The sequence below is a fragment of the Falco rusticolus genome, chromosome 1 (genome assembly GCF_015220075.1).
Source record: "Falco rusticolus isolate bFalRus1 chromosome 1, bFalRus1.pri, whole genome shotgun sequence".
Classification (NCBI taxonomy): domain Eukaryota; kingdom Metazoa; phylum Chordata; class Aves; order Falconiformes; family Falconidae; genus Falco; species Falco rusticolus.
In genome coordinates, this window is record NC_051187.1 from 89,064,856 (window position 1) to 89,086,108 (window position 21,253).

General features: G+C 66.2%; 1 protein-coding gene across 1 annotated transcript; it reads left to right on the forward strand.

The window, feature by feature from the left end:
* Nucleotides 1–20,461, forward strand: LOC119148487 (transcription factor COE1-like). The gene is made up of 18 exons (XM_037388716.1): nt 1–41; nt 770–886; nt 6,147–6,303; nt 6,549–6,612; nt 6,678–6,733; nt 7,286–7,359; nt 8,114–8,182; nt 12,153–12,234; nt 13,749–13,866; nt 14,834–14,967; nt 15,050–15,176; nt 16,004–16,092; nt 16,625–16,690; nt 17,185–17,362; nt 17,451–17,633; nt 18,224–18,427; nt 18,710–18,785; nt 18,902–20,461. The coding sequence occupies exons 2-17, from the start codon at nt 798–800 to the stop codon at nt 18,778–18,780; spliced, it is 1,761 nt and encodes a 586-aa protein (XP_037244613.1). The 5' UTR covers nt 1–41; nt 770–797; the 3' UTR covers nt 18,781–18,785; nt 18,902–20,461.
* Nucleotides 20,462–21,253: the final 792 nt, after the last annotated feature.

Here is a 21,253-nt window from a genome sequence, read left to right on the forward strand (position 1 = left end):
CGCCGCCGCCGCCCCGCGCCGCGCCCGCCGCCGCCCGCCCGGTAACGAGCCCCCGCCCCAGCCCGGGCCGCGCTTGCCCCCTCCCGCGCCCCTCTCCGGCCTCCTCCCCGCTCCTTCGTTCCACTCCTCCTCTCAGCCTCCCTCCATCCCTCCCTTCACCCCTCCTCTGCCTCCCTCCCTCCACCCCTGCTTTGCCTCCCTCCATCCCTCCTTCCACTCCTCCTTTGCCTTACCCATCCCTCCCTCCAGTCCTCTCAGCCTCCCTCCCTCCCTCCATCCATCCCTCCCTCCAGCCCTCTAAGCCTCCCTCCATCCCTCCCTCCACCCCTCCTCTGCCTCCCTCCATCCCTCCCTCCACCCCTCCTTTGCCTCCCTCCATCCCTCCTTCCACTCCTCCTTTGCCTTCCCCATCCCTCCCTCCGCTCCTCTAAGCCTTCCTCCATCCCTCCCTCCACCCCTCCCCTGCCTTCCTCATCCCTCCCCCCCCCCGCCGCCCCCCGCCCCTTCCCCTCCCGGTCCCCGCACTTGGCTGCTGGTCGCCTCCATCTCCAACTTCTCCGGCCCTGCCTCCGCCTGCCTCCGCCTCCCGCCCCCCCGAGCCTCCCTCCGAGCCTCCCCCCGCTCCCTCCTGGCCGCCCGCTGCAGATGCCGCTTCCCCGGCGGCCGGGACGGCGGCCCCCGGCACCTGCCCGGCGCTGAGCTCCGCTGCCGGGCCCGGGGCAGGAAAGTTGGGGGCGGCCGCTGAGCCCCTGCCATGTTCTCCGTGCAGGAGGCTCTGCCCCGGGGGGGGGCTGCCCATGAAGGAAGAGCCGCTGACCGCCGGGCTGCCCTCCGTCCGCTGGCTGCAGGGTACCGGCATCCTGGACGCCAGCACGGCAGCGCAGAGGTAAGGGGCTTCGCGGGCATCCCTGGCACTGCGGGCATCCCGGGCTCCATGGCATCCCAGGTTCCAGCAATGTCCCAGGCTCCATGGGTGTCCCGGGCACTGCGGGCATCCTGGGCTCCATGGGCGTTCCAGGCTCCAGCAGTGTCCTGGGCTCCATAGGCATCCTGGGTGCAGTGGGCATCTCGGGTGCTGTGGGTATGCTGGATTCTGCAAGCGTCTTGGGCTCTGAGAGCATCCAGGGATGCTGCAGGCATCCCGGGCACTGCAGGCATCCCGGGCTCCACAGGCATCCCAAGTTCTGTGGGCATGCCAGTCACCACGAGCATCCCAGGCTCCGCAGGCATCCCAAGCACTGTGGGCATCCCAGGTGCTGTGGGCATCCCGGGCACCATGGGCATCCTGGGCACCGCAGGCATCCTGAGCACCATGAGCATCCCGGGCACCACAAACATCCCAGGTACCACAGACTCTGCAGGCATCCCGGGTGCTCTGAGCATCCCAGGTGCTGTGGGCATCCTGGGCACAATGGGCATTCTGGTGCCCTGCATGCCCTGGGCACACTGGGGACCACGGGCACCCCACACCCTCAGCACCCTGGGATCCCTGGGAAGCCTGGACCTCTGGGGCATCCCAGGTGCCTTGTGCCCACTGAGTACTTCAAGCACCCCATATGCCCCAGGCTCCTTGGGCCTCTGGGTAGCCCCTGCCCCTTGTACCCTGGCTATCCCACACCCCTGTGGGCATCAGCACCCCCGGTCCCTGGGGCATCCTGGCACCCTGTGCATGCCCGGTCTGTTGCCCTGGGCTGGGAACACCAGTGGGTGCTGGCAGCAGGGCAGGAGCCACTGCTGGAGCTGCGAGGGGCTCGTGCTGTGCCATGCCGCACTGTGCCGTACATCCACCGGTGCCGGGACCTGCGTCCTGAGCCCTGGCTCTGCTGAGACAAGCCACAGTGGGTGAGGGCAGGGCTGGCAGTGGTGCCATCCGTGCCTCCCAGGCAGGGCTGGTGGCATCGGCTGGGATGAGCAACTGCTGCTGCCGCTCAGGCAGCCAACATCACCGGGCTTGCCACAGCCCAGTGCCCTCCCGTGCCCTGGCTGGCCCCATCCCTTGCCCTCGCCAGGGGCTCGGGGCTGTGTGCACCCCATCTCCTGCCCTCCCTGGGGGGCTCTGTGCACCCCAGTCCCTTGCTGCTCCCACCCTGTGCCCAAAGGGGTCCCAATGCAGCTGGGGGACACCGTCACCCCTGTCCCCAGCACCCCAGCTCCTGCTGTCCCCGCTGTGTGCACTTGGGACTTCGGGGAGTGGGAGCGTGCTGCAGCTTTCTCCAGGGATGACAGGATGTGCCCCACGGCACGGAGGAGTGAGGGGCCCCGGGCCAGCCAGCGCACTGCCACCCTGAGGTGCCCCACACCTGCTGCCCAGCTGGGGACAGCAGGTTTGGGAGTCTGGGGGGGCGTCTTCCCTCTGCACGGGGCCCCGGCAGAGTGGGACGTCCCCAGCACCTCCAGCACAGACCCACTCTGTGGATGAGATCGCCTGGCTGTGTGCACTGTCCCCAAGCTTGGGGTCCCCAGCTGTGGCACTGGCTCCACTGCCGGCTCTCCACAGGGGACTGTGGCTGTGCTGGAGGCTGCACCCAGCGGCTGAAGCCCTTGGGGCTCCCCGGCGTCCCCCACAAACCTGCCATGTTTGCAGATACTCTGGGATGCTTGAAAACTGGCAGCGATCCCCCCCAACCCCGGCAGAGACACCCCAGCCCCAGCCCAGCGTAGGCACCGCCAGGGGGACAGCCACCGCTGCAGCCCAGCCTGGAGCCCCCGGGGACTGGCTGGAGTAAGGGTCCCACCCGGCCCAAGGGAGCTGGGGGGGGATGTGCTGGTGCAGGGGGCTGCTGTGTCCAAGCCGGGGTGCAGGGAGGTGCTGGCGTTGCTGCTGCACACCCAGAAACTTCCCTGTGCCCAGGTGCCGCAAGAAAGGGGGGTGCAATCCAGCCCCCTCCCACCCACCCCCAGCTCTGGCAGTGCGGGGGAACAGGGGGGATGTGCACGGGGCTGGGACCACCACGGTGGCTCGAGCAGCGATGCTGCCCGGTGGCAGGGTCGTGGCTGCCTGTGTGTCTCTGTGTGCCGATGGGGCCCTGTGTGCCATGTGCCCAGCCTGTGAGGATGGGGGTCACAGAGCCCCTGCCCCCCCGCCTCTGCCAAGCCGGCTGCCCTTGCAGCCTGTGGTGTCCTCCAGGCCCCCCTGTCCCCCCCATCCTGCCGTGGTGTCCAGCAGCTGGGTGTGTGCCATGCGTTCTGGCTGTGACACATGTGTGGACATGCTTGTGGGTGCTTGTCACCCTCAGACCCAGGCTGCCTCCATCGCACATCCTGCACCCCTCTCAGACTCCTGGCTGAGGGGGTGTCATACCACCACCCTGCAAAGACCCCCTAGTGGGACCCTGCGGCCACCGCAGAGTCCCCGGACGATGCTGGCACCCATAACTGCAGCCCCTGCGGGCAGAGGGGCTGCTCAGGTGTGCCCCAGGGAGGGAAGGGGGGCCGGGGTCCCGGGGCAAGGCAGAGTGCCCACGCAGGGTCTCAACTTCCTGGGTGGGGTCCGGCGCTCCCCCCACCCCCCCACGTTTGGCAGAGCCACCCGGGGAGCCGTGGCTGCGTAATTGCACGGTGCCCCGGGTGCCTGGCGGCTCCGCCAAGGGAAGATGCTGCTTTACTGTAAGAGACGTTCGCTGGGCTCCTCTGCTAGGAAATGCTCTGATTGCCTTTAATAATTAATGGCAGCCGGGCTCGGCTCTCGGAGCGCTGGGGTCTCGGCAGCGCTGGGAGCGGAGATGCAGCCATTACCCGGCCGGGCTGACAGCTCCATCGCCTCCCCCCAGCACTTTAGGGCCGAAGCTTTGGGGGGGCGGAGGGGAATGGGGGGCGCGGGCGGGTGCTGGCTTGCTGCAGCTGCCCTGCCCTGCCCGCAGCACCTTCCCATCAGCTGGCAGCCCCACGGCCGGGCGCCAGCGCGGCAGGGCCAGGGGACGGTGGGGTGGCCATGGCACTGGGGGTCCCCATCCCTCGGGGAGCTGAGCGGTGTGCCTGCTGGGCACACTGGGATGGGGACCCGGTGAGACTGTGGGGTCCCAGTGGGGTCAGCACCTCACCGTGGGGATGGACCCTCAGAGCAAAGCTGTTGGCACTGCGGGTGGGGGACAAGCAACAGCCAGCACAGCCATTAGCAGAGCAGTGCCTGGGGACACGCGTGTGCACACGTCTGTACACATGTGCCCGGACACATGTGTTGGCCATGCACACAGTAGCCATGTGCCAGGTAAGCGTGCCCCAGCATTTGCTGACTGGGGATGTTTTGGCTCCCCTGTGATCACCTTAACAAGCTTCTTCCTCCAGCATGACGAAGTGTCCCCAGAGAAGTGTCCCCTGAGAGGTGTCCCCACGGTTTTCAGGGTCTGAGCTTCGCACTTGGCCTTGGCTGGTGCCCACAGCTGGGTCAGGGCTGGGTCAGAGGGGGATGTCTGGGCATAACTGAAGTCCAAGGAGCATCATTAAGGGAGATGGGGGTGCGTGGGGTCCCCTCCCCACCCTGTGCTGGCTCTGCCCAGACTCTGGGGTGCTGCTGGGACCAGTGAAGGGGCAGGTTGTGGCAAAAGGGCTGAACCCTGTTTTCTTCTCATCTTTGGAGGAGATATTGGTGGCTATGGCTTGTGTGGGACCCTGGGAGATGTCCCTGTGTCCCTATGTCCCCATGTCCCCACGCAGCTGGGTGCAAGGGTGGGCCCATGGGAGCAGTGTTGGGAGAAGCAAGGAGTGTGGGGGGGGCTTTGACATGCAGAAGAGAGGGACCCCCATCGCTGGGGCAGCCACCCCAGTGGGTTGTAAGCAGGGGGTCCTGCAGGGGCAGTGCTCGGTGATCTGCTCCATCCTCCAGCTGCAGGCAGAGAGGTGCCCCCACCTCTCTGTGCCATGTCTGCAGCCACCCTGCACTGTGTCCCCGCACCCCAGGGCTGCTCTCCTTGATGGCCCCCCAACAGGCTGCTGCAGGCAGGGGTCTGGATGTGACACCTCCACCCAACCTGCACCATTCCCAAGCCACCCATCAGGTGACAGTTGTGTCCCTCAGTGGGCAGGGCTGGTGGCAGAGGGACCCTTGGGCTGGCATAGGGGTGTTACACCCAGCCCCCAGCCCATCACCCCCCAAACTGTGCCCCTGGGTGGGCTCCCAGGAGCAGTGCTGGGGTGTGGGGGCAGTAGGGTCTGTTCTTGCACATATGTGTGTGTCCCTTATGTGCACCCTGGTGCTGACCCCTGCCCAGGTCCTCACTGCCCCCACACCACTGGGGTCCACAGGGCATGGTAGCATCTGGGGGGCTGAGGGCTCCTGCCCCACACTGCGGGGGTGGGGCATGAGGTCTGTGGGGTTCTGCCCCATGCTTGGGGTCCCTGTGGGGTGCAGGGGCTGTCCCCAGCGCAGTGTGGGAACTGGCCCCGGTAGCTTAAGCCCCCCGAGGTCAGCGTGGGGGGAGCCAAACCCACCCTCCTGCCTCCCTTGTCACCCGATATGTTTTTAATCAGGAAAGGGGGGAACGTTTCGCATCCGCGTGTTGATCTTGGCCCCCTTGCCCCGCTGGCTGCCGCACTGGGGCTGGTCTGTTCCCGCGGCCCCCCACACTGCCGCCGCCGCGCTGGCTGCCGCAGCACCGGCAGGGACACCGCTGGGGACAGGGACCACATGCCCGGCTGGGGATGAGGTGGCCGGGATGAGGACTGGTCGGTGCTGGAGCCGTGGTCCCTGGGGATGGCTCTGCCACCCTCCCCCGTGCTGTCACCGTTCTGTCACTCTGGGGCTCCGTGCAGGGGCAGCAGCAGTGGCCTTCCGAGCAGCCGGTGCCGTGGGCCAGCCCAGGTGGTGGGTTTGCGAGTTGGCAGCAGGACACACACCGGGGTGAAGAGGGCTCGGGGATGTCCCCTCCTGTCCCCAGTGGCTGCCCCGGGCTTAGGCAGAGCTGGGGGCTGAAAAGCTGCTGGCTGTCCCCTGGAATGCTGCTGATGTGTCCCACTCTGTGTGTCGCCCCATCCACAGCACCCCAAGGAGCATTGCTGCCCGCCACAGGGGAGTTTGGCAGCTCCCACTGAGTCTGTCCCCTGGCCATGGGGTGGCCCTGGGGAGGGGGAGTTGGGGGTCCCAGAGAGGGGGTGTTGGCGGTCCCAGCAGCCACCCCATGCTCACACACCCCTCCTCATCCTGCCGGCAGCGGGGTGGGCCTGGCCCGAGCCCACTTTGAGAAGCAGCCCCCCTCCAACCTGCGGAAATCCAACTTCTTCCACTTTGTCCTGGCCATGTATGACCGGCAGGGCCAGCCCGTGGAGATCGAGCGCACCTCCTTCATCGACTTTGTGGAGAAGGAACGGGTGAGAGCCCTGGGTTTTCATGGGGATGGGGTTGTGGCGGGGATGGGGTCACTCCACTGAGCCATTCCTTGCTCCTGGAGGGGCACGGGAGCCTGTGCTGCAGAGGCTGAGACCTCTCCCAAACTCATTGCACATGTGGGAAGTTGCCAGAGCAGCTGCACAGCCTGGGGCTGGGCCTGCCAGAGGGCTGCACCAAGGGGGCACCATCATGTCCCCCCCTCCCATCCAACCATCCTCCCCCCCAGGAGCAGAACGGCGAGAAAACCAACAACGGGATCCACTACCGCCTCCAGCTGCTGTACAGCAACGGTGGGTGCCGGGGCCGGGGGGCCTGGGGGGCGCAGGCAGGGCTGACCCCTCCCCTCTCGCTGCAGGGCTCCGGACTGAGCAGGACCTCTACGTGCGCCTCATTGACTCCATGTCCAAGCAGGTAACGGCGTGGGGCTGGTGGCTTGGCCAGGCTGACACCCCTGGCACCACAGCCCCTGACCCCATCGGCCGCCGAGCCCCCGGGGCCGCCTGCACACGCGTGTGCACTTGTGTGCATGCCAGGTGGGCCTGCTTCTGTGTGTGCACAGTAGGCACTGCTGCACACGTGTGTGCAAGCCAGGCGTGTGTGTGTAAGGCCACGCAGCTGTGTGTGCACACCCAGTGGGCAGAGCGGACACACCTGTGCTTGCACACCCCCCTGCCCCGTGCACAAACACGTGTCCGTGCCCTGGCACGTGCAGCTGTGCGCAGCGTGGGCGTGCACAGCTCTGCACACACCCGTGCACAGGCACACGCGTGTGCACAGCCGCCCCCATGACTCCTCAGAGGCGCGTGGCTGGCTCAGCCCCTCTCCCCCGCCGGCTGCCCAAGGAGTCCCCCAGCCTGCTGGGCCCACCCAGGGAAGGTCCATGGGTCAGGGACAGGCTGGAGCCGTGGCCGGGGACAGACAGGCGGTGGCACCCCCCCCCTGCGCGCTCTCTCCCCACCGCAGGCCATCATCTACGAGGGGCAGGACAAGAACCCAGAGATGTGCCGGGTCCTCCTCACCCATGAGATCATGTGCAGGTAGGTGGGGGCCGGCGGGGATCCCGTGGGGGGCCAGCAGCACCAGGGGTGCAGGACTGGGGGAGCCCCAGCTGCCTGCTGCCAGCGCGGGGTCCCCCGTGCCCCATTAGCGCCGCTCTTGTTTACCACCCTCGCGCTCGGTGTTTGTGCAAATTAGTGCTCCGTGCCAGCGCGGCTAATTGATCTCCAGGAGCCGTGCTAACGATGCCAGGGCCGAGGCCGCCCTACCCGCTGCGCTCCCCAGGGCTGGCACTGCCGTGTTCGGGGGCTGGTGGTGGCATGAGCCCAGTCTGGCCGTGTCCCCTGTGGGTGATGTGGAGCCCCCAGGGATGGTGTGGGGCTGGGTGACCCCCGGTTCAGAGCCCCCTATGGCTCACAGAGTGTTTCCCGGGGCTGGGGTGTACCCTGAGCCCCACAGAGCCCCAGATCGGAGCCCAGCCCCACAGTGGGGTGGGTAAGAGGGGTACCCCAGGGATGCCCTCTCTGCCATGGGCCCCTCACGCCCTGGCACCCCACAGCCAGTGTCCCTGACCTGGCGTCCCCCTACCCCAGCCCATCCCCCTGGGCCCCTCTGCCTCCCACCCCATCCCACCGTGGAGCAGGACTCTCCTGCTTCGCAGCTAGGCAATGGTGGGGGGTCCAAGGGTGGGAAGTGGGGCTCTGGTAGATTTTCCCCTGGGGGCTGGGATGTGTGGGGCTGGCCCTGGCCCCCCCAGCTCCCCTCACACCAGCTCCTCTCCCTGGCCATGCCCAGCCGCTGCTGCGACAAGAAGAGCTGCGGGAACCGCAACGAGACCCCCTCCGACCCCGTCATCATCGACAGGTACCGGGGGCCTGGGCGTGGGACCCCCCTGCACCTCACTGGGATGGAGGGAGGGGGGCAGCAGCAGGGGGACCCCCCGGGATCTGGCACAGGGAGTCCCCAGGGCTGGGGACCGGGTGTGAGCACTGCCTCATTAGCTCTAATGAGCTGGGGGAGCCGCATGTGGAGGCCAGGAGGGCGCACGGTGCCCCCCGGTCTGGCTCGCTGCGGTGGCTGGCGGCTGTGCCGCGGTGACAGCCAGCCGTGACAGATGGGGAAAGCGCCGTTTGCCGTCAGCGCGGCACTTCCGACGTGCATCAAACAAAATAAATAAATCAGACGGCATCCAGCCGCTCGGGCGAGTGGCAGGGAACACGCGTGGCAGCCCCGCTGCCAGGGCCACGTGCAGCAGGGACCCCCCAGTGCTGCACAGTGTCCTTAGGCGTGTGCCCGCGGGGAGGGATGCTGCCATCCTCCCTGGCAGGACGAGCCACCGGACCAGGGCAGAGGGCAATCAGAGAGGCCAGCCTGGCACAGACGGCGCTCACTGGTGTGTGCACGGTCACCGCATCCTCCTGGCACTAGGGTGGGCATCCGTCTGTCCGTCTGTCCATCCGTCTGTCTGTCTGCAGCCACCTGTCTGTCCCTCTGTCCCTCCAGCCAGCGTGTTGTGTCCTCATCCCTCTGTCCCCATGCATCTCCTGGCAGGCTGGCACCTCTCTGGTGACACCAAGCAAAGCCCAGGGGTGCTGAGGGGTTTAGGGACTCTGGCTTGCCCTGCAGGGCTCTGTCATCTTGTCACTGGGGCTGTGGTGGGGGTAAGCAGGGAGGATGGGGACTGTGCCCCCCCCTCACCTCACCCTGCCTGCAAGTGGGGTCCCTTGGTCCCAGGGCGTTCCCTGTGGGCAGCTTCTCCCTGCACCCAGTCCCCGGGGTGCTGGAGGGTGCTGGGTCCCTGGGGACAAGGGGTGGAACAGGCCCTGCTCCCGGCCCCCCAGCATGATATCAGCCCCCTGCAGCAGGTCCCCGACCTCTGGGCTCCCTCTGCCCTGCCAGCGGCAGCCAGCTGTGCCACCCCCACCACCCACGGCCAGCTGTGCTCTGGCCAGCTGTGGGGATCATGGCCCCTGGAACTGCAGCACGGCCACGGGATGCAGCTGCTGTTGCCCAGCCAAGACAAACCTCCCAGTAACGGTGTCCTTCTGACCCCCATCCCCTCAGCCACCTTGTCCTGCAGGTGACCTGGGTGCTGCACCCATGCTGGTGCTTTTGGAGTGCGCAGGGGGTCCCGGGGTGCCCTGTGACCCCCCTGTGCTGAAGGCTGGGGCCGATCCCAGCAGGATCCCACCCGCCTCCCCAGGGTCAGTGTCCCCCAAGGTCCCCCCAGCCCCCTTCTCCCCAAGGACCCCTCGGGGCTGTGCCTCAAGGAAGTGACATCCCTGGGCTGGTGGCATCCCCTTCCCTCTTCTGTGCTGAGGGAAGCCCCGGGGGGGGCGGCTTTCCCAGTGCCCCCGCATCCTCCTCCGTCCCCAGGGCCCCCGGGGGTCACCCGGGGCCAGGTGGGTCCCCAGCCTGCCGCCCACTCCCCCCAGCCCCCCCAGCCCCGCGCCCCAGCCCGACGCCCAGCCCCACTGGTTTAGAGAGCCAGATAAGTGCCCTATCAACATGTTAATCAAATTACTTAGGAGCTAAAATTGACGCTTTTCATTAATTATACAAGATTATTCTAATTGCAAATTCAAATTTATGCGCTCGGAACAGAAGGTGTTCGGCAGCAGCGCCGGGAATTTGCATATTAAATGGGGAGCGCTGTGCATTAGGGATGCTAATGCATGCACAGTGCCTGTATTTTTAACTCCCGGGCCCATATGTGCGGCTGCTGCTCGGGGGGGGACGGGGCCGACCTGGGGTTCAGGATTATCCCCCCCTCAGCAGTGCAGAGCCAGGGCCGGGGGGTGGGGGGGGCTGGGGGGGGTCACCCCCCAGCCCCATGCCTCCCCTGTCAATTTCCTGGTGGGGGGGCAGTGTTTTCCTGCCGTTTTTCAGCTCCTTCCTTCCCCTGATTACCACCTGCCAGGTGATGGGTGATGGGGGGACACGGGGGGGTCCCCCTCTTCCTGCCCTTGCCCGCGAAAACCGTCCCCCATGGGCAGCATCTCAGCAGCACCAGTGTGGGAGCCCCTCTCCATGTGCCCTGGCACTGACTGAGGGCAGGACCCCTGGTGGGGCACACTCTGGGGTGCCCTCTCTGTTCAGGGGTCCCCCAGAGTGCCCAGAATCCCATGAGAGAGACCCCAATGGCCTCGGGTGCTGTGTGACCCTCACTCATGCTCCCCAGGGATGGGATTGGAGGGATGTGGGGCCAGGGGGACTGTGCCCACTGCTCCCATCCCTGTGCCTGCATCCCAGGGAGCCCAGGGGTGCCCACGTCCCCAGGTGCCTCATCATCTCTGGAGGTCCCGTCCTCCCCTCCAGCCTCCACCAGCAGCTAACAGGGCCATGGGAACCTTCCCACTGGGCACCTGCATCCCCTCCCCACCCTTCTGTCCCCCTCCCCAGCTCCACTGCAGCTCTTGAGGGGGTGGCTGGAGGGGCCGGTGGCAGGGGTCTGTGGCAAGGTGCTGTGGAGTGATGTCAGGATAAGGTGCCAGGGTCAGATCCTCAGAGAGATGCGGGGACAGGCTGCTGAGATGGGATAGGGCAGGGTGGCACAGTGGGATGGGGCAGGATGGACACTGGGATGGGGCAGGATGGCACAGTGGCCATGAAGTGCCCAGGCCCTGCCACAGTGCCACCTGTGTGGGCAGGGCAGAGCCCAGGCACTTCGGTGAGGAGGCCAGGAGATAGGCTGCCCCATGCCGGGCCAAAGGAGGGAGATGGTACAGAGGGACACAGTGGCCTGGCACAGCACAGTGACCTGGCACGGCGCAGCGGCCATGCGTGGCACAGTGCCCTGGTGCGGTGCAGCGAGCTGGGACAGTGCGGTGAGCTGGCACAGGGCCATAGCTGGGCACGGTGAGATGCCCTGGCACAGCTCAGCGACTTACCACACGAGCGTGTGCAGGGTGAGTGTGCCCGTGTGTGGCCACACAAGGTGCCCATGGCTGTGCATGTCTTTGGCCATGCACCATGGGGTGGCCCACAACTAGGGGCAGGGGCGATGGTTCTCTCAGCTTGGTGCCCAACAGCACATGGGGTGAGAGTGCTGGTGCACACACTGGTGTGCACAGGGGGACCCCAGAGTGGGCGTCCTGGGGAGCACATCTGGCCGTGCCCCAGGCCTGGATCCATGCTCCCACCCATGTATCTGTGCTCCCAGGAGTGTGCACCGTGGTCCCCACGCATGTGCACCATGATCCCCACGCATGTGCACCGTGGTCCCCACGTGCTCTCCTCTGGTCCCAGCCCCTAGCGTGAGTGCTGCCGCTGCTGCTGCCGCTGCTGCTGCTGCCCATTAATTATTGAGGGGCCGAGGCTGATTACAGGGCCGTGGACAAGCAGCCTGAATATTTCATCAGGCCGGGACGTGGTGGGAGCAGCTCACCCTCCTGCCCATCCGTCTTCCACCAGGGAAGCAGCCTGGCACCTACCAGACCCCCATGGGCAGGGAGAGGCAGCACCCTGCACATTGAGGGGGGTCCCACAGATTGTCCTGGGGTCCCTGCAGCTGTGCAGTGCACACGTGTGCGCACGGCAGCGTGCAAACCTGGGTGCAGACGTGGTGTGTCTTTTCAGCTGTGCACATGTGCCAGTCATGGTGGGGTGCACAGGACGCTGTGCATGACAGGGAGCACCCACGCTTGTCTCCAGTGTATGGTGGGACACACATAGTGCTACCTCCATCTGGGGACACCAGGACAGTGGGGACACTCACCCCAGCTTTGCTCCAGCACCAGGAAGGGATGGGGGGGGGGGGGGGAGATTGCAGGGTCTCTGGGACCACCCCCCAGTTTGCTGGCACCAACCACTGGGTTCTTTCCTTCCATCCCAGGTTTTTCCTCAAGTTTTTCCTCAAATGCAACCAAAACTGCCTGAAGAATGCGGGGAACCCCCGGGATATGCGGCGCTTCCAGGTGAGCACACACCATCTCCCTCCAAACCCTGCCCCACGCACTGGGACTGCAGGAGGGAACAGTGTTGGAGACCTCATGTTTTCCTGAAGGGGTCAAGGGGAATTAGGGGGGAATTGAGCCTGTAATTCCCCTCAACCCCTTTGCAAACCCAAATACTCCTCAACCAGTTCTTTGCAAACCCTAACCTGTGAACCCCAGTTTCCCTTGCCTCCCTTTGCAAACCCTAATTCCCCTTGAACCCCTTTGCAAACCCTAAATTGCAAACTCTAATTGTCCTTGAAGCCCTTTGCAAACCCCAGTTCCCCTTGCCCCCTTTGCAAAGCCTAACTTGCAAATCCCGGTTCCCATCAACCCCTTTGCAAACGCTGATTCCCTTTGAACCCCTTTGCAAGCCCTAATTTGCCAACCCCAACACCTTTACCCCCTGTGCAAACCCTAACTTGCAAACCCTAATTCCCCTCAACCACTTTGCAAACCCTAATTCTGCTTGTACCCCTGTGCAAATCCCCAGCTCCCCTTGCCTACCTTTGCAAACCCTAATTCTCCTTGAACCCCTTTGCAAACCCCGATTCCCCTCGCCCCCTTTGCAGATCCTCCCGGGCAAACTCCAATTTCCCTCGATCTCTTCGCAAACCCTAACTCCCATGGCCCCCTCGGCAGCCCCCAGCTCCCCTGGCTCCCTGCACACTCCCCACGGCCCCTGCCCGCAGCCCAGCTCTCCCCACAGCATCTGGAAGTTCGGGAGCAGAGCAGAGGGGGGGTCCGGCCCGTCCCCCACCCAGCACGGGCGCCTTCATTAGGGCCTCTCGTAAAGATATGATAATTGTGACATTTTTACATGATTAACGACCTATCCAATTTGCATAGCGCCAAGCAGCTCCGGGAGAGCAGCCAAGTCCACGCTGGAGGCGGGGGGGGGGGGGGGGGGAAGCGGGGTGCGCGGGGGGGAGCCTCAGAGGATGGGCTGGGATGTCCCCTGGGTCCGGGGTCCCCCAGGCCAGTGGCATGGTGACGGGCTGGTGCTGATGCCATGGGAGTGCCAGGGCCGGGGCTGGGACCCTGCAGCACTGCACAGCTCTGGGGGCACACGCATGCGTGCACACGGGGGTATGCACACCTGTGTGTGCACACGTACACACAAGTGCTTCTGCACACGCATGCATGTGCAGATGCACACATGCCCCTTGGCACGTGCACATGTATGCACACCCATGTGCTCACAGGCGTGCACAGCCATGCAGGTGCAGATATGCACACGTGTCACCACCAAGGCACGGGGGTCCAGAGGGCACCCATGACAGCCCTGGGATGCTCAGGGGTGCAGGGGGGCACAAGAGATGAGCAGAGGTTGAGGACCCCAGTGTGGGGTGACACCCCCATGGCAGGGGGTAGGACCCCACAGGGTCCCCATGGAAAAGCATGCCACCCCTGGCCTCTGCAGTGGCCCCAGGACTGGGCACCAGTGTGGCCGTGGGGCGCAGGGACACGGTGGCCCTGAGCTGGCTGTCCTGCAGGTGGTTGTGTCGACGACAGTGAACGTGGATGGCCACGTCCTGGCCGTGTCAGACAACATGTTTGTCCACAACAACTCCAAGCATGGGCGGCGGGCACGGCGCCTCGACCCCTCCGAAGGTGAGTCCCTGACGGGCACCTGGAGTGCACACAGAGCACACGCTAATGCACACACGTGTGCCATGCCCCGGCACGTGTCTTAGCCGCACGGAGGGGCAGATGCTTGTCCATCCCAGTGGGTGCTGCTCCCACTGCCACATCCCCTGCCCCGGCTATGCCGGAGCCAGCCCCACGGCCATGTGCACCCCACAGTGCTGGGGCAGCCCCATGGCCACGTGCCATCCACGATGCCAGGGTAACCCCCCAGCTGTGCATACCCCACGGCACCAGGGCAGCCTCAGAGACTGCATGCCCTTGCTGGGACCCCAGAGGCGAGGCGTGCTTGTGCCCAGCTGTGCCCCACACTGCTTCAGCTCCCCTGGCACCTCTCTGCCCTGGGCACCCCGGGCAGCCCTGGAGGTGGGCACCCGGCCCCTTATTGACAACCTGTCCATCTGCCCAGCACGCACACATGGCCTCTGCATCCACCTGCCATGCACATGTGTTTTCTGTCTGTCCCTTCGTCCCTCCGTCTGTCCTACATGTGCAGACTGTCCTGGCCTCCCAGGTGCTCTCTGTCCATCCGCTGCTCCATCCGTCCGTGCATCTACCACGTCCGTCTGTATCTCCCTGTCCAGTGCATATGTGTCCTGTCCATCTGTCTGCCCTGTCTGCTGTCTGTCCATCTGTCCTGTGCATGCTCCCGGGCAGCTGCCCATGCCAATGCACTCTCCATCCTCCCTGTCTATCCCTGCACGTGCTCTCCTGCTCCATCCCCACCTTCGTCTGTGTGTCCGTGTGTCTGTGACTGCCCATGTCTGTCCCCCAGCCCCGCGCCACTGCCTGATTCTCACTCTCTGCCTCTGCTCTCCCTCTCTGCCTTCTCTCCCCCAGCCTCGCGCCCCCGGCCCCGACCCCGGCGCCCCCCGCTCCCGCCGCGCGTGCCCCCACACTCACTGCTGCCCTGTCTCTCCCCTCCTGCCCGAAGCAGCCACCCCCTGCATCAAAGCCATCAGCCCCAGCGAGGGCTGGACCACTGGAGGTGCCACCGTCATCGTCATCGGCGACAACTTCTTTGATGGGTTGCAGGTCGTCTTTGGCACCATGCTGGTGTGGAGTGAGGTAGGGGGCTGCGGGGGTGCGGGGGGGGAGCTGGCGTGACCCCCTGCCACGGCCATGGGCTGAGCCCCGTCTCACCCCTCAGCTCATCACACCTCACGCCATCCGGGTGCAGACCCCCCCGCGGCACATCCCCGGCGTGGTGGAGGTCACGCTTTCCTACAAGTCCAAGCAGTTCTGCAAGGGCGCCCCAGGACGCTTCGTCTACACCGGTGAGGGGGGCGCAGACTGCCGGGAAGGGGGCACAGAGCCCCCAGGAGGGTGCCCAGGGGATCTCTGTGCCCACTGCCCTGCCCAGGGACCCCCCACAGTTGGCACTGCCGCTGTGTTAGGGTGAGGGCTGGGCAGGGCACAAGGGGAGGGGGTAGGACTGGGGTGAGGGGGTGAGGGTTACTGCAGACTGCTATTGAAACCCCCAGGCAGCAAGCCCAGGGGCCCTGCACATGTGTGCAGGGCGCTGTGCACACACGTGTGGTGTGAGCAGGGCCATGCACACGTGTGTGATGTGAGTGGGGCCATACAGGTGTGTGTGGTGCGAGCAGGGCAGTGTGCCTGTGTGTGGTGTGAGCAGGACCATGCACACGTGTGTGATGTGAGTGGGGCCATGCACACGTGTGTGGGGTGAGCGGGGCCATGCACACGTGTGTGGGGTGAGCGGGGCAGTGTGCCCAGTGCAGTGGACAATCGGTCCCGCCATGGTGGCCATGTGCCATAGCGTGTTGCTGCTAGCTCGGAAGGTCTGTCCTCACACCAGCTCCATGCTGCACATCACCCTGGCTCCTGCCCCACTCTGGCACCGTCCTGCCCCCCTAGGACCCCCAGCAGTGGGGCTGGGGGCCGCAGCTGCCAGACAGGGGGTGGGAGAGGAAGGGGCCCAGGGGCTGTTGGCACAGGCAGGGGACAGCTGAGGTGTCCCTGCAGGGGGTGTTGCCCCCCTTGCTATGCCACAGCTCAGCCCTGTGCCCCACAGTCTGTGCCTCAGCTTCCCCGTGGGGTGGGGCAGGGGGGCTGGGGTGGCTGAGCCCCTCTCTCTCGGCAGCACTGAATGAGCCCACCATCGACTACGGGTTTCAGCGGCTGCAGAAGGTCATACCCCGCCACCCCGGGGACCCTGAGCGCCTGCCCAAGGTAGGGACCCCCCCGGGGTTTGGCAGGGGTGCCATGCGGTGCTCTCTGCTGCACCCAGTGACACCCATGGGACCTGCCATCACCCGTGGGTGCTGGGCACCACCTCACCCATACTCAGGGGTCTTCCCTGGCAGTACCCAAGGGACAGGAAGGGGGGCACAGAGCCCTGGTGCCCCCCAGCGCTGGGTGCAGCCGGTGGGCTGGCCTGGCTCTCTCACCCTCAGCTCCCGCTGTGTGCGAGCGTCTGGCAGAGTGCAGGGCCGGGATGGCTGGGGGGTACATGGGGTGGAGGGGGGGTACATGTGGAGCTCAGGGGGGGCTGGGGGAAGCACAACAGTCCCCTGCTGGGCTGGGGCTTTGGGCATTGCATGGCAACTCAGGGAGGTGCTGGCGTGGGGACATGTCGCCAGTGTGGGGACGTGTCAGCGGCATGGGGACATGGTGGGGCAGGGTGTCTGCATGTTCCCCATGGGCAGAGGGGGCTGGGGCGGGGGTGCGGCCCCCCCCGAGCCCCGTCCCGCTCCCTGCCCAGGAGGTCTTGCTGAAGCGGGCGGCTGACCTGGTGGAAGCTCTCTATGGGATGCCACACAGCAACCAGGTACCGCGGCCCCCCGGCCTGCCGAGCCCCCCCAGCTCTTCCCACCCTCCAGCCTCCAGCCCCCCACCCTGCCGGCTCAGTGGGGTGTGCACGCTGAGCCCACAGCACTGGAGCCGAGGACACAGGAGCCGGCCCTGGGCTCCCAGCCCCACATCTGCTTCACATCAGGATTCCTCAGGCGCTGAGTCAGCTCTGTGGGCCCCCCTCCCCGAGCCCCCCACCTGCAAGGAAGGAGAGCTGCCGGGTCAGGCTGCGGGGCTGGCGCCTCCAAAGCTGCCTTTGTTCCCACGTCCTTCCTAGCCAGCCGCACAAGCTGGGGGGTCTCAGACCCCTCGCCCCATCACTGCCCATCCTGTATCCTGAGGTGCCCTGGGAGGTGACACAAGCTGGGGGGTCTTGGCCGCCCCCACCCCATCTCTGCCCCGTGCAGCCCTAGGGTCACCCCAGGCTCTGTGTGCCACAGGGTGATGCCACCCCCATGTCCATTCCCCCAGGACATCATCCTGAAGCGAGCGGCAGACATCGCTGAGGCGCTCTACAGCGTTCCCCGCAACCCCGGCCAGCTGTCCTCGCTGGCTGGCACCCATGGCCCCGCCGGCATGATGGGGGTGAACTCCTTCGGCAGCCAGCTGGCTGTCAACCTCGGTGACTCACCACAGGGCACCGAGCAAGGTGGGCTGGGGGCCACGCCGGGCAGCAGGAGGGGGTCCCTGCCTGCCCCGTGCCATCCCCGGCCCCTCTTGCCCCCTCTCGCCCCCAGGCTACTCCCGAAACACGGGCAGTGTCTCGCCACGGGGCTACGTGCCCAGCTCCACACCACAGCAGAGCAGCTACAGCGGTGGCACCGGCATCAACGGCTACGGTGGCAGCACCATGGCTGGCCTGGGGGTGCCCGGCTCCCCCAGCTTCCTCAATGGCTCCACCGCCAACTCCCCCTACGCCAGTGAGTCAGTGCCCCAGGGTGTCCCCAATGCCATGCACCAGCCCTGGGGTGTCCCCAACACCATGCACCAGCCCTGGGGTGTTTCCAACACTATGCACCAGCTTCTGGTGTCCTCAAAACCATGTGCCAGCCCCTAGGGTGTCCCCAACACCATGTGCCAGCTCCAGGGTGTCACCAACACCATGCACCAGCTTCTGGTGTCCCCAATGCCACCCACCAGCCCTGGGATGTCCCAAAGCCATGTGCTAGCCTCAGGGCATCCCCAGCACCATGCACCAGCTCTGGGGTGTCCCAAAGGTGCACCTGGGGTGTCCCCAACACTGTGTATCAGCTTCTGGTGTCACTAACACCGTGCACCAGCCCTGGCATGTCCCAAAGCCATGCAGCAGCCCTGGGGTGTCGCCAAAACTGGCAGCAAGGGCAAGGGGGAGTGGGGACACAGTCAGCTGAGCCAAGGACAGCCCTGGCCCTGGCCATGTCCCTTGCAAGCTGGGTCCCACGTGGTGTTGCCCAGGATGTGCCGACATCCCGCATGGGGCACGATGCCCCGTACCCAGCTCTGCCCAGCCTGAGTGGGTCTCTCCCCACAGTCATGCCCGCCAGCCCCCCGCTGGGCGCCTCCTCCATCACCCTCCCGTCAGGCACCAACGCCTCCACCCCCACCGGGGTCTTCTCCTTCTCCCCCGTCAACATGATCTCAGCGGTGAAACAGAAAAGCGCCTTCGCCCCCGTGGTGCGGCCGCAGACCTCCCCGCCACCTGCCTGCGCCAGCACCAGCAGCAGCAGCCTGCAAGGTGAGACCAGTGCAGGCAGGGCTGCCCTCCCTGCCCGTGACGGGGTGCCCCCTGCCCCACGGAGGGGGTTCCCAGCAGCACCCTGCCCGAGCAGACCCCTCCCTACCAGCTGCCTGTGCTCGCCTGCCTGCGCCCCTGCCTGATGCCGTGCCCCCTCCCTGCAGCGGGGGCACGGCTGGGGCTGCACCACGGGGGTGGGTGCACCATGCCACCCTCGGCCCTGAGCCCCCCGCTCCCCTGCCTCGGCTCACCCCCTCTCTGTGCCTCCCTCCCACTGCTCAGACCCCGCTTTCGAGGACTCGGACAAGTTCCACACGCCCGCGCGGCCGCTCCAGGGACTGGCCTATTCCTAAGCACAGTAGGTCCTGGGATGCGCTGGACCGCCCCATCCCGTTGGGACGGGCAAGGGGAGCAGAGCCAAGGTGGGCAGGAGTCCCCCACTGCAGCGTGCCCACCCCTCACCTTCCTTTGCAGCCGTGCCCGGCCGCCTCGTGCCACCCACATGAGCTGGGACAGCGCTGGAGCCGCGACACGGAGCAGGACTGAGAGTGGCCATGCAGCGTGGCAGTGCCGGCTCCTCCGACCCACTCCTGGGCACTTCCATGGGGATTGGGGCGCGCGGGGCTGTGGGACCCACCACCCCACTGCCCTGTGGCCACCCCAGCCTGGCCCCACGGAACTCAGCCCACTCGCAAGGGGGTGAGCCTGGCCAGGACCAGCACCTGCATGGCTTGGCACGGCTCGGCTCGGCAGGCAGCCCCCCGAGGGGCCTTGGGGGAGCCCCGGGAATAACCCAAACGCTCTGGGTTTAGCCTCAGAAAGACACCGAGTGACCTGTGGGAGTGTGGGGCAGTGGCAGCCATGGGCAGGATGCTCCGAGGTGGGAGGGATGGATGCTCTGGGGCAGAAGAGGTGCTTTGGGGCGGGATAGATGCATGGAAGTGGGATGGATGCTCCGAGGCAGGATGAGTGCTTGGAGGTGAGATGGATACTCCAAGGCAGGGTGGGTGCTCAGAGGTGGGATGGATGCTCCAGGACAGGATGGATACTCCAGGGTGGTATGGATGCTGTGGGGTGGGATGGATGCTCTGGGGCAGGATGAATGCTTCAGGACAACATGGATGTTCGGGGGTGGGAGGGATGTTCCAGGGCAGGATGGATGCTTGGGGGTGGAATGGATGCTCCGGTGGGACCCAGCTTCCCCCCCCACGCTTCCCGGCTCTCTTACCACCATGGCCAGCGCTCTCTCCCCAGATGTGCAGCTCCACATCTGGAGCCGCCCACTCGCAGCTCCCAGGTGACCGAGGCCGGATCTCTGCGTGTGCCCCGCACCCCCGTGCAGGATCAGGGCCTCGGTGCCGCCCAGGCAGGGGTCTGGGCTGCCCTGGCCCCCGAGCTGAACCCAGCATGGGGACAGCATGGTTCCCGACCCCATCAGCCGCCAGGGCTGGCTGCCCCAGGACACAACTGCAGCTCTTTTCTCATTATTATCACTATTATTATTAATAATAATTATTATTATTCTTTTTAGCAGCAGGCGAGCCAGTGGGCAGGGGCTCTGGCAGGGTGGGCAGGAGACCCCCAGCCCTGGCACTGCCAGCTCCTGCCAGGGTTTTCCCTGTCCTCCCAGCTGGGAGGGAGCAGCCGGGACTTTTGTAAATAAAGAAAAAGGGAAAAAAAAAACAACCAACCCCACTCCCCCGCGCCTGCATGCCACCCGTGCAGGTGGCCCATGTGTCCCCCCTTGTGTTGTGCCACTGCAGTGATGGTGATGCTGCTGTGCCCTGCTCAGTGTCAGCACGTGTGTCCCCACCAGTGCCCACTCCCTCGGTGCTGGGTCCTCGCCTGGTGGCCCTGGCCCCTGCCCGGGGTGACTGCAGGGGTCTTGGGGCAGCCCCCCGCCTGCCCTTGGGGACAGGGTGCCCTTGCCGGAGTCCCAGTCCCCCCGTGGCAGTGGCACAGGACAGAGGTGCCAGGGTCCCTCGGAGCAGGGGTGCTTTCTGACATGGAAATAAAAGGCCTTGCAGAAGGGCACTGGCTTGGGGGTCTGTCAGCAGGGAGGGGGTGGCGCGTGGGGACACCCCAGGGATGGTGACACCAGCCCCACAGCAGCAGGAGTGCATGGGGGTTGTGGGTACAGCCCCAGGGAGAGGGGATGGGGGGCTTCACCCCCATGCACACACTCCCAGCACTCACCCTGCACCCCACGGCCCCCTGGGGTCCTGCCCCCGCACCCCAGGCAGCTCAGGGTCCCAGCCCAGCCCAGCTGGAAGCACTCAGCCCCCACTCGGCCCCCCACATTGTTCCCGTTGCTGGAGTCCCGGAAAGGCAGATGTGGTGCTCCATCCCACGCCAGACCCATGGGACCCCCGGGAAGCTGCCCCCCTCACCCGGGGTCAGACCCCCCCGGCCCTCACTGGGTGGGAGCCGGGATGGCCCCATGGGGCAGGGTATTGGGATCCCCAGCCCTTCGCCGTGGGGTGCACCCAGCGGTGGGGGCTGCGGCTGCCTCAGAACAGGGTGTCCCCCCGCCCCAGGGCAGCTCAGCTGGGTCCCTGTCCCCACCAACCCCCCAGCACCCGCCCCGGGAGCCACCTGATATTCGTCCCACCCCTCCCGCACCCCCCAGCACCCTGACCAGGTAGGAGTGGGGGGAGTCTCCATGCCCCCCACTGCCACCGCCCAACTCTGCCCAGGTGGGCAGCACCCATGCAGGGACCCCCTCGAAGGCAGCTGAGGCCTTGCAGCTCGACGCATGCCAGGGGAGCGAACAGCCACACCAGCGCTGCCACAGGGCTAACAGGGGGCCCAGACCCCCCGCCACGG